The sequence below is a fragment of the Rosa chinensis genome, chromosome 2 (assembly GCF_002994745.2).
Source record: "Rosa chinensis cultivar Old Blush chromosome 2, RchiOBHm-V2, whole genome shotgun sequence".
NCBI classification, from domain to species: domain Eukaryota; kingdom Viridiplantae; phylum Streptophyta; class Magnoliopsida; order Rosales; family Rosaceae; genus Rosa; species Rosa chinensis.
This window is the reverse complement of record NC_037089.1, coordinates 10,622,197-10,643,764: the sequence shown is the minus strand read 5'-3', so window position 1 is coordinate 10,643,764 and position 21,568 is coordinate 10,622,197. Positions and strand designations below refer to the sequence as shown.

The 21,568-nt window shown below is 36.6% G+C and overlaps 3 protein-coding genes and 1 non-coding gene across 5 annotated transcripts; 1 reads left to right on the top strand and 3 right to left on the bottom strand.

Moving 5' to 3' along the window:
- Positions 1-2,850: 2,850 nt before the first annotated feature.
- Positions 2,851-2,924, bottom strand: TRNAI-AAU. Its single transcript has one exon. It is a non-coding gene; the product is annotated as a tRNA-Ile (tRNA).
- Positions 2,925-3,112: 188 nt separating this feature from the next.
- Positions 3,113-8,877, top strand: LOC112187955 (serine/threonine-protein kinase STY17). Of its 2 annotated transcripts, XM_024326937.2 has the most exons (16): positions 3,114-3,475; positions 3,887-4,001; positions 4,250-4,347; positions 4,471-4,590; positions 4,732-4,786; positions 5,465-5,575; positions 5,672-5,722; positions 6,180-6,346; positions 6,419-6,526; positions 6,622-6,695; positions 7,228-7,403; positions 7,571-7,666; positions 7,943-8,023; positions 8,155-8,208; positions 8,298-8,432; positions 8,517-8,877. In XM_024326937.2, the coding sequence occupies exons 1-16, from the start codon at positions 3,273-3,275 to the stop codon at positions 8,586-8,588; spliced, it is 1,716 nt and encodes a 571-aa protein (XP_024182705.1). In that variant the 5' UTR covers positions 3,114-3,272; the 3' UTR covers positions 8,589-8,877. The 2 variants fall into 2 exon arrangements, with proteins under 2 accessions (XP_040370867.1, XP_024182705.1); XM_040514933.1 differs by lacking the exon at positions 7,943-8,023 and having other exon boundaries at positions 3,113-3,475.
- Positions 8,736-9,600, bottom strand: LOC112187956 (protein IQ-DOMAIN 20). The gene is made up of 2 exons (XM_024326939.2): positions 9,358-9,600; positions 8,736-9,230 (listed from the first exon to the last, which is right to left on the bottom strand). The coding sequence occupies exons 1-2, from the start codon at positions 9,598-9,600 to the stop codon at positions 9,045-9,047; spliced, it is 429 nt and encodes a 142-aa protein (XP_024182707.1). The 3' UTR covers positions 8,736-9,044.
- Positions 9,601-12,513: 2,913 nt separating this feature from the next.
- On the bottom strand, positions 12,514-14,327 carry LOC112187872 (rhodanese-like domain-containing protein 15, chloroplastic). The gene is made up of 6 exons (XM_024326828.2): positions 14,035-14,327; positions 13,831-13,941; positions 13,630-13,703; positions 13,424-13,494; positions 13,259-13,312; positions 12,514-12,989 (listed from the first exon to the last, which is right to left on the bottom strand). The coding sequence occupies exons 1-6, from the start codon at positions 14,190-14,192 to the stop codon at positions 12,915-12,917; spliced, it is 543 nt and encodes a 180-aa protein (XP_024182596.1). The 5' UTR covers positions 14,193-14,327; the 3' UTR covers positions 12,514-12,914.
- Between the last annotated feature and the right edge of the window lie 7,241 nt (positions 14,328-21,568).

Genomic DNA, 21,568 nt, shown 5'->3' with positions numbered 1-21,568 from the left:
AAGAATGAATCGAATCGAATCAAAACCCACCAACCCTAAAATTCTAAACACAGAAAACCCAGCAAAGATTTCCCTTATATAAATCCAGAACTAAATCCCTGGTGCTCTTCCTTTTCATGTCAGCCACATGTCCTCTTCTCTCTGACTCGATATCTGTCTTCTTCTTCTTCTTCTTCTTCCTCTCTGCGCTTCTCTGTGTTTTTAATTTGTTTCCATGAATGGCAAAAGTGCAAAACTACAGGGTTTGGTTTCTATTTCTTCTTCTAAGGAGGGTTTGGTCTAATGATCAGACGGCTGTGATTGGATCGAGAGCATTCATGCGGTTTTGTCGTCCACGTTAAGTGGTTCACATGTACTCTCAATCTCGTTTTGCATTTTGAAATGGGCAAGGACTTTCGCTCGGAATTTAATTTCTTTTACAACAAGGGAACCTGAGATATGATATAGCTGGATCTAATAAATTCTCATAACAAATTCCGGGTTGTATATGTGTCTGAAACCTCGCATTGCATCAACCACAATGAGTTGGTGGGAGTTTAGACAACCAAATATAAAAAAAAAAAATTAAAAATTAAAGAAAGAAGAGGTTGGTAGAGTAAAATTTGAGAACTACTTTGCATATTATATATCTCTCTGTACGTAGATGAACGATTTTAGTTGCTAAATTCTGTTAGATCTCAAACTATCCAACTAAATTACTAGATAGGCGCCAGTGTTCTCAAAACGTTGGATAAAGTCATAGAATCACATTTATCTCGCTTTTCCTTTTTCTAAAGTTGGAACATAGTCACATGAATTGAGACTCTAAATTCTTAATCAATCATCACCGTGTGAATATCCTTAATAATAATAATAATAATGAGATGATGATGATGATGATGATGATGGTTAAAATTTTGTTTTGGATAAATATAGCAACTAATAAACTATATTCAAGGAATCTACGGAGAACCTGAGTGGGGTCATCCCACCATGGATGATGGTGCATAACAGCCTTTCTCATTCATATTTGGTGCATGGTTTCAATCAATTATTGAAATGTTATTACTTAAGAACCATTTATAATTGAGATTTCATCATAAAATAATAATGCATGAAATAATTCCTTTCAAATATGAATCATTGAATCTTATAAGGGACCTTTGTTCCACTAAAGAAAACATTTATGCTGTTCACACAAGGCATCTCAATATATAATAATTAATCCCACCAAAAGATTTGAAAAATGTCCATAATTTGAGAGATGTCTCAAAAATTTAAACTATTAGACACCAAAAAAATATTATCACTATCTCTAATGAGTTAAGCAATGACTAACACGAGACGTAATGAATAAAATTTGGTGTGAATGGATTGTATTATTCTATTTTATTAATCGAGTTGTCATATTTAGTACGAATTACTTTGCCTCATTCAATACTCTCATATATTATTAAGTAAAAAAAAATTAGAATTCTAAAAATGTAGATTAATTAAATTGTCAATTTTTTAGTTTATCATTTATTATATGCTTGAAATGTTCAAAGTCTGTCCAATGCAAACTATGTTCAAATAAGGTCGATCCTATAAGCAAAATAACAATTTTCTCCCAGCTGTTAATTTATAAGAAATAGAAACGTCATCAATATAATTTGTCCCTTTTATCTGTTCAGTTCCTTCCATACATAGCAAGTCAGTCTACTCAGATAGCATTATATATCTCCACAAGCTTTACATATGAAAAGGAAAAGAGACTCCGGAGATTCCTTCTTTTATACCTAATACACATTGCAAATGAAGGGTTAAAATCCACTTGATGAATGATCTCTTAGGTCTCGCAAAACATTATATATATTTACTTCGGATCGTAGTTTTGTACTTTCATTTCATTTCCATTGTAATTATAAAGTAACTAATAGATAGCCATCTTGATCGCATGAAAACATGGTGAAAATTTCTATTTTTAAGAGTAGATTTTCTACGACATACCTTGTTCAAAATAAAAGAAAATCTTATTCTCAAAATAATAATAATAATAATAAAAAAAGAAAATCTATGAGATAATTTAGAGAAACAAAGAGTACGGCTATTGTCATCCTACAATTTTCTTTGTTCACCCTACTTGCTCATTACACCCTACATTTTAATTTCAATTATTAAATTTACTTATCTAACCCATTTATCTTTCTAAGAATATCCTTATATGACATATCCAATTAAAAAATAATTTTTTTTTACAAAAATCTCTCATTTAATTTATACTAATAAAAAAATAAATATATTAAAGTTTCCTAATAAAATCATAATCTGATTTACTTCCATTTTTTTATTTTTGTTTTCAATTCCAATGTTCTCTATTTCAATCCATGTAAAAAAATTAATAAATTTACAACTATGAGAAATGAAGAAGACATTGATTTTTTTTTTTTTGCAGTGTTTTCAATTTTTTATTTGTGGTGTTCACAAAGGGTATTGCAAAGATTTTAATGAAGTTAGACTAATAGTTTTGTGAATTAAATATCGAATTAATGATGAGGAGGCAACAAAAAGACAAAAAAAATAGTAATAAATTCAAATTTGGGTGGAGAAGATAAAAATTAATGTTATCCAATGAGAAATTAAGTAGTCTTTATATTTAATTAATTATTTATGTATTATTTTTTTGTACATATATTTGGATTTTTAAAAATTAGTGTACTTATTAGTCATTTTACATATGGGTAATATAGTCTTTCAATAATTCATGTGTTTGTAGGGTGAACTAAGAAAATGGTAAGGTAGCAATAGCCGCACCCAGAAACAAATTGTGACATGTTTACTTACTAACAAATAACCTCATAAAATAATTTAACTGGTTGCATAAAAACAAAATGGCCCATGCAGGTCTCGAACCTGCGACCTTCGCGTTATTAGCACGACGCTCTAACCAACTGAGCTAATGGGCCATTTCTGACGATTAAACACCTATTAATCCCCCTTAATCATGTTTAACAAAACAAATTTCCTAAATGGTATCGGAACATTCTCCATCCACTGTTCAGTGTGATAATCCGATGAGTCAGCATCGAGTGGACCCCGTCGCAAAAGCTAGGAAAGCGACACTTGAGAAAATAGAAATAGATAACAAGAGAGATGGATGATCATCATTAGAAAAAAGAAAGAATCTCTCTCTCTCTTTCTCCTTACAAAATTGTCACTTGTCGTCTTCGCAAATTTTCCACTCCCAAAATTCTCCAATCTCATTATCACTAGCTAGCTTCAAATCCAGAGTCAGATTCACCTGGAGAGCTGCAATGGCGATCGACGAGGACTTGGAGAGCTGCGGCAGCAGAGCCGCCGCCGCGTTCTCGTCTCAGGCGCAGCCTCGCCACCAGCGGCAGAAGCTCGAGGTCTACAACGAGGTGCTGAGGAGAATTCAGGAGTACAATTATGAGGAGGCCAGTCTTCCTGGATTTGATGATCAGCTTTGGCTCCATTTCAATCGATTACCTGCTCGGTATCTGCTTTAAACCCTAGCTCTATCTGTTTTCGTCAGATTTTGGCCTTTTTGCGTTTTGGCATTGTTTGTTTGGTTCTTGAGAAACTGTGAGGAAAGCTTAAGAAGCCAAAAGAAAGTCGGAATCTTACTGATACTTGTAACATGTGTTATACTAATGATTGTTTGAAGACGAAAATTTAGAGCTCCGGCAAGTAGTGAGTGTGTTTAGGAAGAAGAAATTGGATTGGATCGGTTTTTTTCTCGGTATTTGTTAGTTCAAACTGTGAGTAAATTTTTTTTTTTTTTTTTGGTTTACATTTTATAACTCAATAGTTATGAAAATTAAAGTTTCAAACTTCGAAGAATTGTGTGGTTTCTGTTGCCCGTCTGTTTGTTTGTTGTCGTCATGGTTGGTGTTGTGCTATGTAGATACGCGTTGGATGTGAATGTGGAGAGGGCAGAGGATGTGCTTACACATAAGAGAATGCTGCAACTTGCAGAGGACCCTGCTTACCAACCCGCTTTTGAAGTTCGCACTGTGCAGGTGGGTACATATGCAATTATTGGATACTATGATTTACCTCTGTTGAGCTTACTGAACACGGTGTTTGTGTGTCTACACATGTATGCATGTTTGTATGTATTTTGGTTTGACTGCGGTTGATGTTCTTTCTTTTGGCAACCATCCTACATGGATTGCATGTTTGTAGCCTTGAAGTTGAAGTATTAATGCAAATATGTGAAGCAGTGGTGGAGAAGTACTTATTACTGAGTAGATTTTCTTTGATGCAGGTTTATCCTGTGTACAATGGGATTCCTGGTGATTCGGTCCATTCAGATTCTTCAATGAAAGAAGATGCACAAAGTTCTTTTAATTATAACAGACAAGGGTATGGCTTACTATATCAGTTACTAGTCTATGCTTCTTTTGTATTTAATTGCCTGGTTCTGTCATTCTTTTTTTTAATTTTTTAATCCTTTATGTGATGGTCATTTAACTATGCTGTCAGCAGGATTCATCCACCACCTACCTTTGGTTCATCTCCTAATCTCGAGGCACTTTCACTTCTAGCCAATAGATCCCATGTTGATGATGGAGACAGTGCAATGAGCGTAACACCCTATGTTTCTAGGTAAGATTTGAATATTCAGCCCAATCTTTGGTAATAAGTTTTCTAGTGCAAAGAGTTTGAGGTTGTTAACCATGAGCACAATAGTATTGGCCATTTACTAATGTGGGTGTCAATTTTTATTTTTTTTGGCAATTGGTGCAGGCCTATGCATGAGATCACTTTTTCAACAGTTGACAAGCCTAAACTTCTTAGTCAGGTAGTCCTCGTCTGTATGTCTACTGCATGCATTGAACTTATATTCTACAATTATAATTCAATGCAGTGCATCATCAGTTTAATATCTGCGCTTATTTTTTGGATGGATATGCAATTAGAATTTTGTTTAAGAGGAGTTTAGGATGTAGAAAACCAATATGCTGTGAGTTAGCTGTTGTTTAACACTAGATGATCAAAGTTGAGTACTGAGATATATTTTTCTGAACCTTGTTCCACCTACTTATAAAAAATAAACTTATTTGTTTCATTTTTTTTTTTTTGAAGTAAAAATTTATTTCATTAATTTATCTATGATAGACTACTTCTTGGACTATGACAATAAGAATTCTTTTATCAAATGTTATTGGTTGGATGCAGTCAGCAATTCATGATTGACCTGAACTTCTAGAGACAATCGAGATTCCTCTGAAAAAAAGTGTCATGTGTTTATAACTCTACCAGGTAGTTAAGAGTAAATGATCTTACTGCATGAGGTACGGTTAGTGAATGGTGCTAGGTTGTTGACCTTATATTTCTTGTAAATGGATGAGACCATACACTGCATATAGTGCTGAGTTCCTGTTCATATATGAGATATGCGCGCCCCCCCTCCTCCTCCTCTCTCTGTCTCTCCCCATACTACTTACTAACTAAAAGATTTTAGTGATCACTTTTCCAGTTAACTTCATTACTTGCTGATATTGGACTGAATATTCAAGAAGCTCATGCCTTTTCCACTGTTGATGGATTTTCTCTGGATGTTTTCGTAGTTGATGGTTGGCACTTAGAGGTATGAATTGGTACTTTCCTTCGTACTTTCATAGAGGTTTGATTCAGTACTTCTTGGTCATTGAACAAAATCTTCTTGCATGTTGGGAACATTTAGGAAACTGAAGAACTTAAAAGGGTGTTGGAGAAGGAAATTTCAAAATTTAAGGTAAGTTTTCTCCTCATTAATTTTAAGTTTGTGATCTGGGACAAAATTCAAAGTCTTGTTCTTTTCATAGTCTGAAACTACTTCACTTTTTTTCTTCCCCAATATAAATGTTATTAATATTATTATAATTGTTTACATTTTTTATTACAAAGTTTTTATTTCTACTACGTTCTGGTAAATCTGTTGAGTGCCACCTGAATGGTATCAATCTAGAAATTTGGTTCAGATTTCCCAGCTGATTAAATGTTTCAGTGTGTTTTCATATTTTCTCGCTACCTTTCAATTTCATCATTGAAAGTAGTGATGGTTCTCTTGCAAAGTCGGTTTTATTTCACTTTTGTAGTTTTATTTTTATTCCTCTATTCTGGTTCCCTCTCAATCCTTGTCCCACCCCCACAAAAAAAAAAGTGATACATCTATTTGTTATAGTTAGTAATATTCCCTTAATATTCTGCAGAAGTCAAAGCAGTATCCAGTTGCTGCAATTAGCGAGGATAACCAAATAAAAATTGAGTCTTCCCACGACGCCCTACAAATACCAACTGATGGTATAGATGTATGGGAGATTGACACAAGGCAGCTGAAATTTGAGAACAAAGTTGGGTCTGGATCATTCGGTGATCTGTAAGTTGGATTTTGAATCCTGCGCTTGATTATGCAGGTTCTCGTTTGACGTTTTGTTTCCAACTTCTTCAGGTACAGAGGCACATATTGTAGTCAGGAAGTTGCCATCAAAGTTTTAAAACCTGAGCGTGTCAATGCAGAGATGCTGAGAGATTTTTCACAGGAAGTTTATATACTGAGGTTTGAGGTTTATCTGAATACCTGCTTATAATTTTTAGTGGCAGTTCTCATGTATTCAGAACTTTTTGAACTTGTTTCTATCATGATTATTGCAGGAAAATTCGGCACAAGAATGTTGTGCAATTTATTGGTGCATGTACACAACCTCCAAACATATGTATTGTGACCGGTATGTCCTTAGTATGTGTTCTTTAATATTAATGGTGCCCATGTATACTATTGTATTATTTCAGAAACTGAAGTGATTTTCGGTCTTCTTTGTATTTCTTGCACGCATCTTTTTTCAATGATTTTCATATCTCTTTATGTGTTGTATTTCTTTATCATCCCTGTAACTTTTGACTTGGGAGTATATTAATAATTTGAAAATACTTGTTCTTGCAAAGAGTAGATTTGCAAATTCAAGTAATAAAAAGATATAAAAATCATTTAGGAAGACAAGAAGAAAGTGCCTCAATTGGGGAAAGGGGGAATCTGAATGTCAGAACCCTTTCGGAAATCATGATTGATATGGTTGAGTGCTCTATGTTCATCTTTATTGTATTCATATATAGGTAGTTCATATCGGAAGAACATAAGTTGTCTGTCAAGTAATGATATACGAGATTGAAAGCACCTACAGATTCTCAATTTATGGAATACATACCCTTATCCAGTTTGCTGATTAACTCCTTTTGGTATTCATGTTTCTGCTTTATCAGAGTTTATGTCCAGGGGAAGTGTATATGACTTTCTGCATAAACAAAAGGGTGTGTTCAAGCTTCCGTCTCTGCTCAAAGTAGCAATTGATGTTTCGAAGGGAATGAATTATTTGCACCAAAATAATATAGTCCACAGAGACCTTAAGACTGCCAATCTTCTGATGGATGAACACGAAGTAAGTGCATTTCATGATTCTTCGTCAGTGATTGATTATCTGTCAACTAAAGTATATGTTCCCTTTAAATTGATAAGGATTTTGAATTCACAGAGCACTTATATATACCAATTAACTAGTCTCTCTTAAGCATGTTTGCTATAAAGTCTGAGATCCTGCTTGTACAGGTTGTTAAGGTTGCTGATTTTGGGGTTGCCAGAGTCCAAGCACAATCTGGAGTGATGACAGCTGAAACCGGAACATACCGATGGATGGCTCCTGAGGTAGGCATCTCCTTCAATAGTGACTTTTATCTTATCGAATAATATTGCAGTAAAAAGGATTATTTAAGTTTTAGAAGAATTTATTTATAGTTATGTGACCAATAGTTTAAAAAAATATTGTGGAGTTGGCTGTCAACCAAGAGTATATTCCAAGTGTATTTAGGGCTATCTTGACTAAATTGGGTGGGTCATTATGCGGCTATGCGCTTCATATAACCTATTTTCCAGCTCATTTTACAGTTTTTAATTATTATCATTACTACTTCCTTAATGAAGGTCATTGAACACAAACCGTATGATCACAAGGCAGATGTTTTCAGTTTTGGTATAGTGTTGTGGGAGCTTCTAACAGGAGAAGTAAGATCTTTTACTTTGCAATGAGAATTGTGTTTGTGTGCAAGATCCTTGCTTATCGATGTGTTTCCCTGGCTACTTCAAATATCCGGCAGTTCTCAATGACATAAAATTCTTTATGTTGTATTTTTCAGCTCCCCTACTCATCCTTGACCCCATTACAAGCAGCAGTGGGTGTGGTGCAAAAGGTACTCATCATTTACGATTTGGCATAATTTTCTCACAAATTACATTCTTAACCAATAATTTGGATCACTCATATTGGCATTGGTGTCAGGCATTACGACCTACAATCCCAAAGAATACTCACCCAAAGTTTGCAGAAGTGCTTGAGAGATGCTGGCAGCAAGACCCAACTCAAAGACCTGACTTCTCTGAGATTGTGGAAATTCTTCAACATTTGGCCAAGGAGGTACTGTCTTGCCCAACTGTAATATATCTTCCTCCCCCCCCCCCCCCCCCCCGAACATATTTACATATTATAATTTAAAAACAGGTGGGAAATGAGGGTGAAGACCGACACAAGGATAAGTCATTTTTCTCAGCGCTGAGATGGGGCCATCACTAACCATTGGGAATGAAAGAACTCTACTTATGTATGTCCCAAGCAGTTAAAATGGATTTTAGATTGAACTCTACAAGGGTGAAGACATGCATTTTCCATTGTACAGTTTTTCCCAAGCAACTACACAGATTTTAATTTGAACTTTCTGTGTGTTCTACGGACTGGGTTTTTCTTAGTTTAATTAGTCCACTGATTGTGGCAAACTACTGAGCCATTATCAAAAGAATATTGTAAACAAATTGACGTAAGATCTTATGGTATATTGCAGTTGCTTCCTGGATGCATTCTTCAATGAGCAGGGTTCATATTGATAGTAAACTACTAGAGTTTTGAACGCATAGTGAGCCTGACAATTTTGGTGCAAAACTGCCTATAGGAGAATAATTTTGTTGAGTACACAGCCTTTTATTACAAAATTTAGTTTCCAAACCTTTGTTTGGTCTTGCTCTATAACTATAGTTAAGCTGTGATGGATCTGCCAGCAGTATACCCGTTGAGGAGCTGCCGTGCGCGAACCTTGACCTGCAACTGGACAAGTGCACGCATGCATTGCATAGCGACTCGCGCCTGTTTCCTCACGCACACTCCTCTAACCAGTGCTTGCAGCTTCACCAGGCTCTTGAGTGCACGAAATGCTTGTCTTGCCTGTCAAATTTTTCAGATGATTACAAACCAAAGGGTGTTTCAGTTTTTGTTCAAACATTGCTAACGCTTATTTCATTAATAAAGAACTTTGCATAGAAAACCAATCAGTTGGGTTTATGTTATGTACAAGTTGGCCTCTGAAAAATGCTTGGATCTTGATGGCTGCAATGTCTTCCTTGGTTAAAATTCTCTCTCTGGTTCTGAACGAAGACATTGCAGATGAAGGATCGTCGCGAATGAGGACTTCATAATCAGCTCCTTCTCCATGGGAGCTTGGGCTGGTGTTGGAATAGATGACAGTGATATCTCTGTCGGAGGATCTCACAAACTTTTTTCTGATTCTTCTGAACCAGTTACCGGATGTTCCCATAGTCTTGAAGGGGTGTTTGAGGTTTCAGGTGGTTGATCCTCCAGTTATAGACCAAAATGGAGGAGTAGGTGTCTTAAAGGAAGAGAATGTGACCACCATGTTTTGTTTAGATGGTGCTTTGTCAGAAACTTAGAACGTGGTGGGATGAATATCTCTACTCTTCTACCATCAGCTCTGTCATCACTGTGTGAGTTTGAAGCGTTCTACGCTTTCACCAACCCAGAGTCTCAATTAACTCATAAATAAACAGATTGAAATGCAAAGGAGTTGACAAAATCACATGACTTAGAAAGCGTTGTGTCGTATTTCAAAATACAAAACCCTATGTTTAGTACTTTAATATCTTCACCCATACCCGATATCTTAGTTGAAGAGTCATCTCAGGTAGACAGGTACCCATCACAGCCCAACTTCATTGCGTTAATGCTTTCTACAACTGGTCTCGGTTAGTAGTTGTCAGGTGTGAACTCCACGCATAAAGTATATAACTATTTATATACATGCCTAGTTGGAGGTAACTTCTTCTGTAGATATATTGCACTACACTAGACCCTTCACATTTGTTTTGGATGCTTAGATTAATGCACGAGTTTTGTTTTGTCGAGTGAGGTTGAAGGCGGGGATATCAAGTAAGATTAACGATGTTTATGGCAATTGAGTTTAATGATAGGCATGACAAATCAAGTGGGACTAACAGTAGACATATCAAGTGAGGCTAACGATGTCCGTGGCTCGCTTGCACGTCCCCGTCCATGCAAGCGAGGTAGTGATGTTCATGTCTAATAAGGCTAACGGTATGCACACCCACGCTCATGCCCACACTAATGTAAGTGAGAATGAGCACACCAAAAGATGTCATATGTTTTTCTAATCCCGTAAAGCTACCACCGAGCTTTTCTCCAAAGAAAAAAAAAATTGTCCCAGACCATGGTTTCAATCACCCAAAACCATGGACTATAACACACGGTTTAACCAAAATTATTTGTTTTTATTTTTTTATTAAGATCTTCCTATCTTTAAATCATGATTTATAAGTTATTTTAAAACTGACGAAAATGAAAAATATCGATCCAATTTTTTTTTTATGAATTTTTAAAGTCAAAAACATCTAAAAAATTGTATCAAAATTTTTGCAATCTGTCACTTAGAAACAACTTGAAGAGATTATGTATTATCAATGATGAGATTATGGCATTAAGAAGGTTAACAATATGGATGAGTTGTGCGCATAAAGGCCCAATTAGCAATAACGGGCGCGAGCTATGCTGTGCCAATATAATTCTTTCAATTTAATCCTTGCGCTTATAGGAATTTTATCTATCGACTCTGCTTCACCAAAAACAGAGAACTAAGGCCGCAAAAGACCATGGCAGCTACTCTCCCAACATAATTTTTTGAGGACATCAGAAAGCGCCTCAATCCGATGTCCCTCGATTTCATGCCGTCTGCCGATCATGGCGGTCCTCCATTCCTCCCGTCGATTTGAAGCTCCAATTCTTCAACATCAAGATTTTGGGGGGCAACAACTACCAAATCCTTCACGTGAATGAGACCGCAGTCTACCATCATCTTGTATCTCCTGCCATGGAAAATCCCCACGAATTAAGAAGTCAAAAGGGATTGGTTGGTTAAACTGTACACTATACAGTCCGTGCCAGAGGTTCGGTGTGCTTAGGGAACCTCAAGGTGGCGAAGTTATGAACTCATTAGACTTTCGAGGATTCGAATTGACAGAAGCGTATGTGCTTGTGGGAGTGCACAAGTTCGTCACGTCGATGAATCTCGACTCCCCTGATGTCATGCTGATTTACGATGGAGGGTTATACCATGGAAAATTAGGTCGTGACAAAGAAGGGTACGTGAATGTCTATGAAGTCGATCACCAATGCTGTAGATATGAAGATGTTATTTTCTATCAAGGAATGTTCTATGCTGTCACCTCGTATGGGAGAGCCGTAGCGGTTGATTCTTCCCTGAAGTTGACAACGGTTGTGGTTGCTTCTCCGTTATGTGCTAATCACGATTGTGAGACACACAGGGTGATAAGTTTGGTGGAATCATCCGGGGATCTACTTTTAGTACGTTGACGGAAACTGTAGAAAAGGTTGGTGTGTTGTAGAGAATCTGCCCAAGAGTGGCGTCAAATTCAAGGTCTATAAGTTGAATGCGCAATGGGTTGAGATGCAAGCTTCGGATTTGAGTGATCGGATATTGGTGGTTTTGGGTGGTGATCACTGTGGCTTCTCTGTTGATGCAAAGGGAGTTGTATTTATTTCTCTGATAAAAATAGGTTTCAGGTGGGAGTGTTCGACTTAAGTAGTAGTACTCTCTCAGACCTACAATCTTTAATTACCACAGAGTGCTAGAATGTTTCTCCCTCCGCGCAACAATTGGTCGAATCGATCATGATTGATGCAGAGATCAAGGCCTTGGCAGTTGGCACGGTATCAGTTCAGCTTCAAAATCTGGGATATATGATGCATTCTTTTGTTTGAGAAACATCATAATTTGTAAAAACACCAATCTAGGTGATGGAATGTAGTACGGGCTGATTCTATATAACGCTAAAATCTTTTTCTAGGCTTTTCTATTTAGAGTGGCTTTCTTTTTCAGAGTTTGTTGTTCTTGTTTTTCTAGTTCTCCAGTATGTAGAGAGGTGCTAGTGGCGGATTTAGTGGACCGGCCCTTATCAATCTATCCACGAAAGTCCTCTTAAATTTCACATAGTTTGATCCCACCACTTGTGCCTCACCATACTTTTTGTTCTAATTAGGACATAGATGAGCCATATGAGTTCAAGATGACTGTTATATTGTAGTCCAGAAGCATGTAAGGATTCTTGAGATTGAAGCATTCTGCACTCCCAAGTAACTCAAACAAAAGGCTGAAAACTAAAACAAAACCATGACATTTGAATTACAAAACATTACGTCGTATATATACCAAAACCGTCTGTTGCTTGACGGCCTTCACCCATAATGTATTTCATCAGTTAGCAATCTGAGATACCAATCTTACTCAACTGAATTTATTAATTCAATACAACTGGTTTCAGTTAGTAGTTGTGAACTCCACGCATAAAGTACATATATACATGCAAATTTGATGCAATTCTCCAACTTCTTTAACTAAGTAAGCTACGCAATTACAGATATTGCATTAGAGTAATTAGACATTACCCTTGTATGTTTCTTCTTCATTTTGTTCTGGATGCATGCTTCTTCTCCAAGGCTCTATTGCCACTTTATTTGTGATTTGTTTCACTTGGCCTTAAGTTTCCCAGGTGAGGATTCGACAGCCTAGAGCTTTCTCTTTCACAACTCTGTTGGAAGTCTATTTTGAGTCCAAGCAGCATACCCACCAGCTATGTCTGTAATCCCAGAGAAACCCTGCAAAAAATATTAAAGAACAAAAGCTTTGGTCAATTTTTGCAATTCTTTCATTGTAACGATGAAAAGCGATTGAGAAATACAATGAGTAAACTAGGCTGTCTTTGGCTGAAGCCTTTCCTGAAATTTTAGGTGTAACGCAAGTTATTCGACATTGATATTCAACCAAACTGTGATGTCTATCTGTTTCATCTTCAACAACCACAAAGTAATTGCTTTACAACAAAGTTAAAAATTAGCTTTCATGGGTAAGTAGGTAATATGCTTACAGCAGCTACAAGATCAGCTGCAGCCATCATTGATCTTTTCCCGAGCTGACATCCCTGTGTAACCATGAGATCAAACACTTAATTATATCTAGATTTTACTAATTCATTTACTCAGACAACAATCTCGTCAGAATTAGCAAAAGTTTAATTGTAATTGGAACTCACAACAATAATTTCATCATGTTTTCTGAAATGTGATGACACTTCCTTCACAAACTCTGGGTTCTTTGACATCCCTGCATAGAACAATACATCTGATTCTTGAACCACTTTTCTACTTCGGTACCCAAAAGTTTGAAAGAAAAAAAAAATTATATAGAACACAAACTAGTGAAGAAGAAGAAGAAGGTGTGGAAGAACAAAAATTGAACCTGATCCAACTTTGTACAAGTAAGGAATGTTAACTGCACCAGATGGATGTCCTGCACTAAACTCTTCAGGAGTCCTAAACACAAAAGGTACCCAAAAACAAAAACAATAAATTATCAGACTTTGCATGTTATAAATGAATCAAACGTAAGACGTTCATAGAATAGGATCAAAGATAAGACTTTTCATATCACATAACAGACCTGACATCCAAATACTTGTGTCCGGCTAGAAGAAGCTCGTGAGCCACACGCACCGGCACCGACGTCGGAACTCCGGTGGCCTCCAAATTCCCTCTCAGACTAGCCTTCGAACTTTCCCAAATGCCAAACAACAATCAGAATCCGTAAAACACACTATTATACATTACAATCTTTTCTGGTAAAGACTAATTAGTAATTACTCACCAGAAGTTTAAGTTCTTGCATGCAATCCGATTGCCACGAATTCGATCTGGGTTCCCAGTTAGTGACAACAAAGACCTCTGATTGAGATTCTGAGGAGAAAGAAGAGAAGGGATTCGAAGTACAGAACCAGTGAAGCAAGACGTGGACAAAGAAGACATCTTTATGAATTATTTGAGATTTGCTCTGATATATGGAAAATGGTTTCGAATTGGTTGTAGCGGTATGTGATTAAATAGTAAGTAAGGGAGAGCAGAGAGAGAGATGCGGGGCCAATGGTTGCCACGCCAAGGTGGTGCTGGTATGTAAATCCATAAATTCTGTTTTCAAAAATTTCAGATAGACCCAAAAAAAGAGAGGTACACATAATTTTGCATGGATAAGTCTCATAGCCTTTGACACATTTTACAATACATGAATCTTCTTGTACACCTGGCTGGCTAAGACTGGAAAACAGAAAAAGATTGCATGATTGCATCAACTTGTGGAGTTTTAGACATTATCCAACCAAGTATGGCATAACGGCCATAACCCTGAGTTTTTAAATTCGGTCCCGTTCCCCTGGTCAGCTGTTGATCAGGGATTATTTGCTCAACTACCGTCCGATTTCAATCTGATGGTTGACATGTATCATCTCTGAAAAATCTAAATACATGTCAACCGTCCGATTTCAATCGGACGGTAGTTGAGCAAATAATCCCTGGTCAGCAGCTGACCAGGAGAACGTCTCTGGATTTCGATCCAATTGAGTTAAGAATCGAAATGAAAACGGTAAAGAATTTGAAATGTACTATTAGTTTGAGTTTGGCTCGCTCGAAGTTTGACAGCTTCATCTAAATTCGGTTCACACGGTTGAGCACAAATTAAACTAAAATTTAAAACATCCGAAACTTCAATGGCAATTGCATTATGACAAATTTAAGCCGAGTATGTCACTTGATCACGTTGTCAAACAAATCAACCTAAGCAAACTCACATTTGAACACAATTACAATACTAGGTCTATCTTAATCAAGCTAAATTTAATATCCTTGACGGTGAACTTTATAGCTCGACTCATTTAGATCTGGATTATTAACTACTGCAAACTTTGAAGAGGTGTAGAGATAGAACAAATAGAGTTTCTCTAAATTTTCTCTTTAGACCTCTATGCTCTTTAGAGCATCTTTAGCAATTCTAGCCATTTTGAGTTAAATTTTAGCCAAAATAGCTAAAAAGTCATTTTGGCTGGCCACTTTAGAAATACGTCCGTATGAGTGCTCTCTATTTTAGCTAATTTTGAGTTTATATTATTTTTTAAATGAAGATTAAATAATTTAAATGTATTTATAAATTACATAAAATAACTCAAAATGAATGTTTTAAATTATAGAGAGCCTCATCTCGCTCTCCATATTTAGGAGCAAGATAGTTAAAAGTTATAATAGAAAGTCACTTAGGAATCTGGTGCAGCTGCTAAAATATATAAAAAGCTAAATATGCTCTCCAAAATAGCTAAGGAGCCAAATAGAGAGTCTGCTAATTACACCTCTTTTTTTTTTTTTTGAATAAAGCGCTGGTGCGGCTGCCCTCAAATTTGCTTTTTAAACAACAAATTTGCTCATTAGACCTCCCTTAAATGACTAACATAAATTATTTATATTGTTTATAGACAAAATATAGAAAGTTTGTAATATATAGAAACTTTGAGGTGAATTTACTCACCGTAACTCCATTCATTAATTTTTCTTACAAATATTCCTTCTACATTTTTTTTTTGTCGATACTTTATTTTTGTTCAACCTCCATAGCTTTTGTTTATGATGAAAAATTATTAATTGACTGCAAACCCAGTTCAAGGTGTTCCTCATGCGAAATTCTTGAGGTGAATTTCTTTTTGACACATGCAAGTTTCTTCATAGAGGTCATCTTTTTTTCTTATGTTCCTAGAGAGTGAATCAAAATGTTTGTTTAATCAATTACAGTGGCGGATCCAAAAAAATTTCTTAGGTAAGGCAAAATTATTAATAGACTTCTTTTCAATTGGTTTTCAAAGAAAATTTTCTTATATTTTAATTGGAGTTTTAAAATATAAAGTATGTATGTATTTATGTTATATTTGTCCCTCTCATATGTATTACTCATCCTTGAATTGGATTGATTGTGGTCCTTTCTATCGTTTCCTTTACTTTTACTAGCAATTCAAAGATGACATCTGAAGGGGTCCGTGAGTAATATAATGTTCAACTATAATCTTTTCCAGGGGCTGGGGGCATTTTCTTCTTTCCGAATGCTCTAAGCACTTAGAAACCTTTGCTGCTACCAGGAGGAGACTGGAAGAAGCTAAGCTATTGACAGAAAATTGCGGTCGGATTGAAACAAATGATATTAATATCGGAAAGAGCAGTCCAACCAAATTTCAATATTGAACTGCATTGCAGTATCAATACAGCAGAAAATACCTAAAATTCATGTATGCATGCTAGTTGTATTGTGTGGGTGTAGATATTTATCCGCCTTTTGTATACAGTTTAACTAAATTTTGTTCATCATCTAATATATATATATATATATATATATATATATATATATATATATATTTTTTGGGTATGTAAATGCTTTTTGCAATTAGATACATGAAAATTGGAACACAAATTGATATCACTTACTAAAACAAAATTATGAAAAAAATTATCAAGGGGCGAAGAGAGAAATATAGTTTGTAGTTTATAAAAGTATAAATATTATGCTATCTTAAAAATGAAAAAGTTTAAACAAAAAATATTTAAAGAAATACACAATTCTCTAAACCTAGTGTAGAATAGTGATGCTGATGTCACGTGTGGTATGTCATATCTTTGACAAGTATTAACTATACTATATTTAAGAGAATAGGGCCTACTCACTATAACTGAATTTGTTTACTTTTATACCCCTAAATTAAATAACTTTATATATCTTTCTAATTGTCAGGGATACGTCAAAATTTAAATAAAAAATTAATAAGAAAATTTATTATTTTCAGGAACTAACTACCCACTTCTAGACGGGTAAGTACCTACTTCTCCACACCTATAGGTTGTGAACAGTTTCTAGCTTTATTTATATTTAATTGTATTTAATCTAGTAATGACTCTTATTCCTAATTAAAGATTTCAAACTACTAGGCGGCATCTTTATTGGAGAGAAGCGACAGAAGGGACGTGCAAAGTATTGTTCCAATCCTCTTGCCCTCTTCTTTATAAAAGAATTCTGTAATACCCTAAGACCAGAAAGACTTTCATAGCTTATCTTAAGTTTCGAGGTTAGGCAGCTGCCTAGTCTCGACCCCCCCTAAATCCACCCCTGATCAATTATATTCATGGGTTGATTGCAACCCTAACGGGTCAGTGTTCTATAAATTGAGAACGTGGAAGTTGGGTATTATTTTTTAATAAATACTACTGTTTCTATTGTTATTACTATTTTTGAAAAAAATTCAGTTTACTCCCCTGAACTTTAGGGCTAAAATCAGATTGGTCCCTCTTTCTGAAAATCGATCTCGATGGTCCTTATACTCTCAAATGACATCACCCGAGTCCAAAATTTGAAATTGGGTCCAAAAGTGACATCAGCTGCTGACTTGAAGCCGACAAGGAGGCCTACTTTTGGCAGCTGTACACTCAATTTGGTCGAAATGACCAAAGTGACCCTTGTTACCGTTTTCCCTCGATTACATTTTCGATTAGGCGACCCTAACCCCAATCCCAATCCCTAATCCCTAATCGAACATTTGAACAAATTAACACACACACACACACACACACACACACACACTCTCTCTCTCTCTCTCTCTCTCTCTTCCCCCCCTATTCTCTTGTGAAATTATCGAAACCTAGATTGGCATCCATCTCTCTTCCCCCCCTATTCTCTTGTGAAATTATTGAAACCCAGATTGACATCTAGAATCAAAACCCAGATTAACGTATAGAAAACCCAGATTAATCGAACTCATGACTGGTGCCGATGAATGGATACCTCGTTTGGAAAACGGAGGAGAAGAAATCCCAAATTACTGTGAGTTTGGTATTGTGATTACTGTTTCTGTAAACGATTACGGTAGTTTTCATTTTTGGGTTCAATTAAGATGTTAATGATTTTCGATTTGTTTGAAACTGGATTTTAAAGGTTTGCTTTCGAAATCTAGGGTTTTGCTGATATGTAGGGTTTAAGGTATTGCTTTAGAGATTTAGGGTTTTGAAGTTTCAGATGATGGGTTTTTAGTTTACTTAAGATTTAAGGTTTGGAAGGTTCTGTTATGGTCTACATCGAGAGTTAGGTTTCCAATTGTTGGGGTTTGGAACCTTCTGATATGGTTGCAACCCAAATTGAATATGCAAGGGCATGTGCATCTTGTTGGGTAGCTGAAATATGGGTTTAGGAAATGGTAGGTTATTGTAAGTGGTCCTTAAAGGCTTTAGTGGTCTTAATAAACAATGAATTTTTGGCTTGTTTTGGTGATTGGAACCTTCCTAACTATGTTTCTTGGTATTTAATGTAGTTGAATGCATCTAACTCTGTGTTTTTCATTTGCAGTACACCCTGATTACTTCACAGTTAAAGTTTATTATGGTGGCTACATAAATCACCTCGAAGGAAAGTACATTGGTGGCCAAATCAGTTACTATGACAACGTTGATAAAGACAAAATGTCTATTGTGGAAGTGGATTCTATGGTGAGTGGTATTAATCGGGATTATGCTGGGACTAGAATAGACTATTGGTACTCCATCGGCAGCGAAGAGGACGCAATGACTATGCTCAATAGTGACACAGATTGCATAGTAATGTTCTACTAGTGATCCTATATCTTGATCACTTAGAGAGGGACCCTAATTTTGAAGATAACTTGGAGGACCTGTTTATATGTGAGAATGCAGTGCCTGATTTGGGAAAGAGTCATAAGGGTTCATTTGGTGTTGTGATAGAGGAGTTGCCAGATTCTCCTACAAAGCCAAAGTCAAGTGTCAAGATTGTGGAGTTGGAATAGCAGCCTAAGCCCTGGCAAGAGATTCAAGGTTTGTGCAAATAGGAAAAAGAGTATGCTTGGAATCAAAATCAGTGAGCCTGAGGCAAATGTAGTTCCAACTCAGGCTTTTCAAGCTCCCACTATTAATCCTACTGACAAGGGAAAGAAGAAGGTGGAGTTCAATGAATCTGATGTAGCAGAGGAAAGTGAAGATGATGGTTGGGTTCAAGAAGAAGAAGAAAGAGCAGAAGAGGAGGAAAATGAAGGGTCTGAGGATGATGACTCAGCTGATGATGACTATAACCTAGCCAAGGATGATGATGAATATGCTGGTTATGGTGTTAGCTCAGTGGTTAGAGCATCCACTACCTAAGATCCAGGTTATGGGTCAAGTCACCATAGGGGTAAAAGTGAAATCCTCTGATTCTCTTTTAAAAAATGTTAAAATATATATATATATATATATATATATATATATATATATATATATTGGTTATGGTGTAGATGATGACTTCCTATTTGACTAGTTAACAGAACGAGAAAAAGGACTTAACCAGGCAGAGGGAGCTTCTAAAGCTGAAGAAGGAGTGACTCAAGAAAGACAAGGTGGTGAAGAAGAAGGAGGTAATCAAGCCTTAGATGAAGACAATGAAGAGTTGTATGGAGCTGTGGATTCAGATGAAGAGTTGATAGGACATGAGCATTACTCAGATGATGAGGAGGGTCAAAGACACTTGTTTAGGGAGTTCAACCCTAAAGTGGATATGTTGAACCCTTGGTTCTGTAAGGGAATGATATTTGCTACTCCTAAGATTCTAAGGGGGGCAATAAGGGAGATGGCAATCCAGAAGGGGTGGGAACCACTTTTTGTCAAGAATGACGAAGTCAGATTGAGGTGTATATGTAAGGCAGAGAACTGTAATTTTGAGCTGTTTGCTTCGAAGATACAGCATGACAATACCATGCAGATAAAGACCTACAATGGAGAGCACACATGTGCAAGGGTGCATGAAAATACTAGTGTCAGAATACCATATTTAGTTCAAATGTTTGCTGAAATGATCAAGCTCAATCTAGCCATTTCAATAGGTATAACTTTCAGCTTTGTTATGTTTCTATGAGTTTGATGGTTTCTTGTGTAATGTTTGTGACAATTTGGTATTTTCTTGCAACAGAGTTACTTCAACAGACCATGGCTACTAGGATCAGAGCTAAAGTGTCATTTCAACAAGCCTACAAGACTAAGAAGGATGCTTTGGAGCTACTAGAAAAGTCAATGAAAGAGCAGTATGCAAGGGTTCAAGACTATGCACATGAACTAAGAAGAGTGGATCCAGCCACCACAGTAGACATCAAATGTGATTTCAACAACTCAGAGCAGCTCCCTGTGTTCAAGAGAATGTATGTATGTTTAAGGGCTTTAAAAATGCTGCCTTGAACCCATTTTGGGACTTGATGGATGCCACCTGAAGAGTGCCTATAGTGGACAACTACTTGCAACTGTTGGACTTGATGCAAACAATACAACATATGTGGTGGCATATGCTATGGTGGAGCAGGAGAGCAAGGACAGTTGGGACTGATTTTTGAGACTCTTAGTGAAGGATATAAATATTACTGGTGAAGGGAATGGCTACACATTCATTTCAGACAAGCAAAAGGGTCTGTTGCCAACTTGTGATGATGTGATGCCCCTTGCAGAGCACAGGTTTTGTGTTAGACACCTGTGGACCAACTTCAACAAGCTATTTCCTGGGAAAATGTTAAAAGACCACTTGTGGGCAGTTGCGAAGTCAACTACCATGGCTTATTATAAAAAAGAGACGGTATTAATGAACCAAATGGGGCCTGGAGCTTATAATTGGCTAACTGGTATGTACTTTTAGTCAATATACTCTTAACTGATGTGGTTTGATACATATGCAATAATGTGATGTGCTGGTTTGATGGATATGCTTTGATATTGTCATGTGCTGGTTTTATTTTGTAGATCCTCAGAGACCACCTAAGCATTGGTGCAGAACTCACTTCAACATGTGTGATGTGCTTCTCAACAACATGTGTGAAAGTTTCAATGCTTTCATCCTGCCTGCAAGGTCCAAGCGTGTAATCTTCTGCTTTGAGGATATTAGGATGAAGCAGATGAAAAGGATTGCATTGAGGAGAGAGAAGATGAACAAAGTTGTGGACACAATCTACCCCAAGCCAAGAGAGCTTTTGGAGAATAACAAGGTTAAGTCATCAACAGACTGCATCGCAAGGGGTACTAGCACACCAGTGATTGAGGTGGAAAGCATTGGAGGAAGAAAATATGTTGATGATCTGACAAGAAGAGCATGCGCTTGTAGGAGGTAGGATCTCACTAGCATACCTTGCAAGCATGCCATTGCTGTTATAAACTTCATGAGGTAGAAGCCTGAAGACTATGTGGATGCATGCTACCTTAAAGCCACCTACATGGCCATCTGCTCACATACAGTGAAGCCAGTGAATGGGATGGACCTATGGATCCCTATTGAGGAAACTCATATCCTCCCACCTCAGTACAAT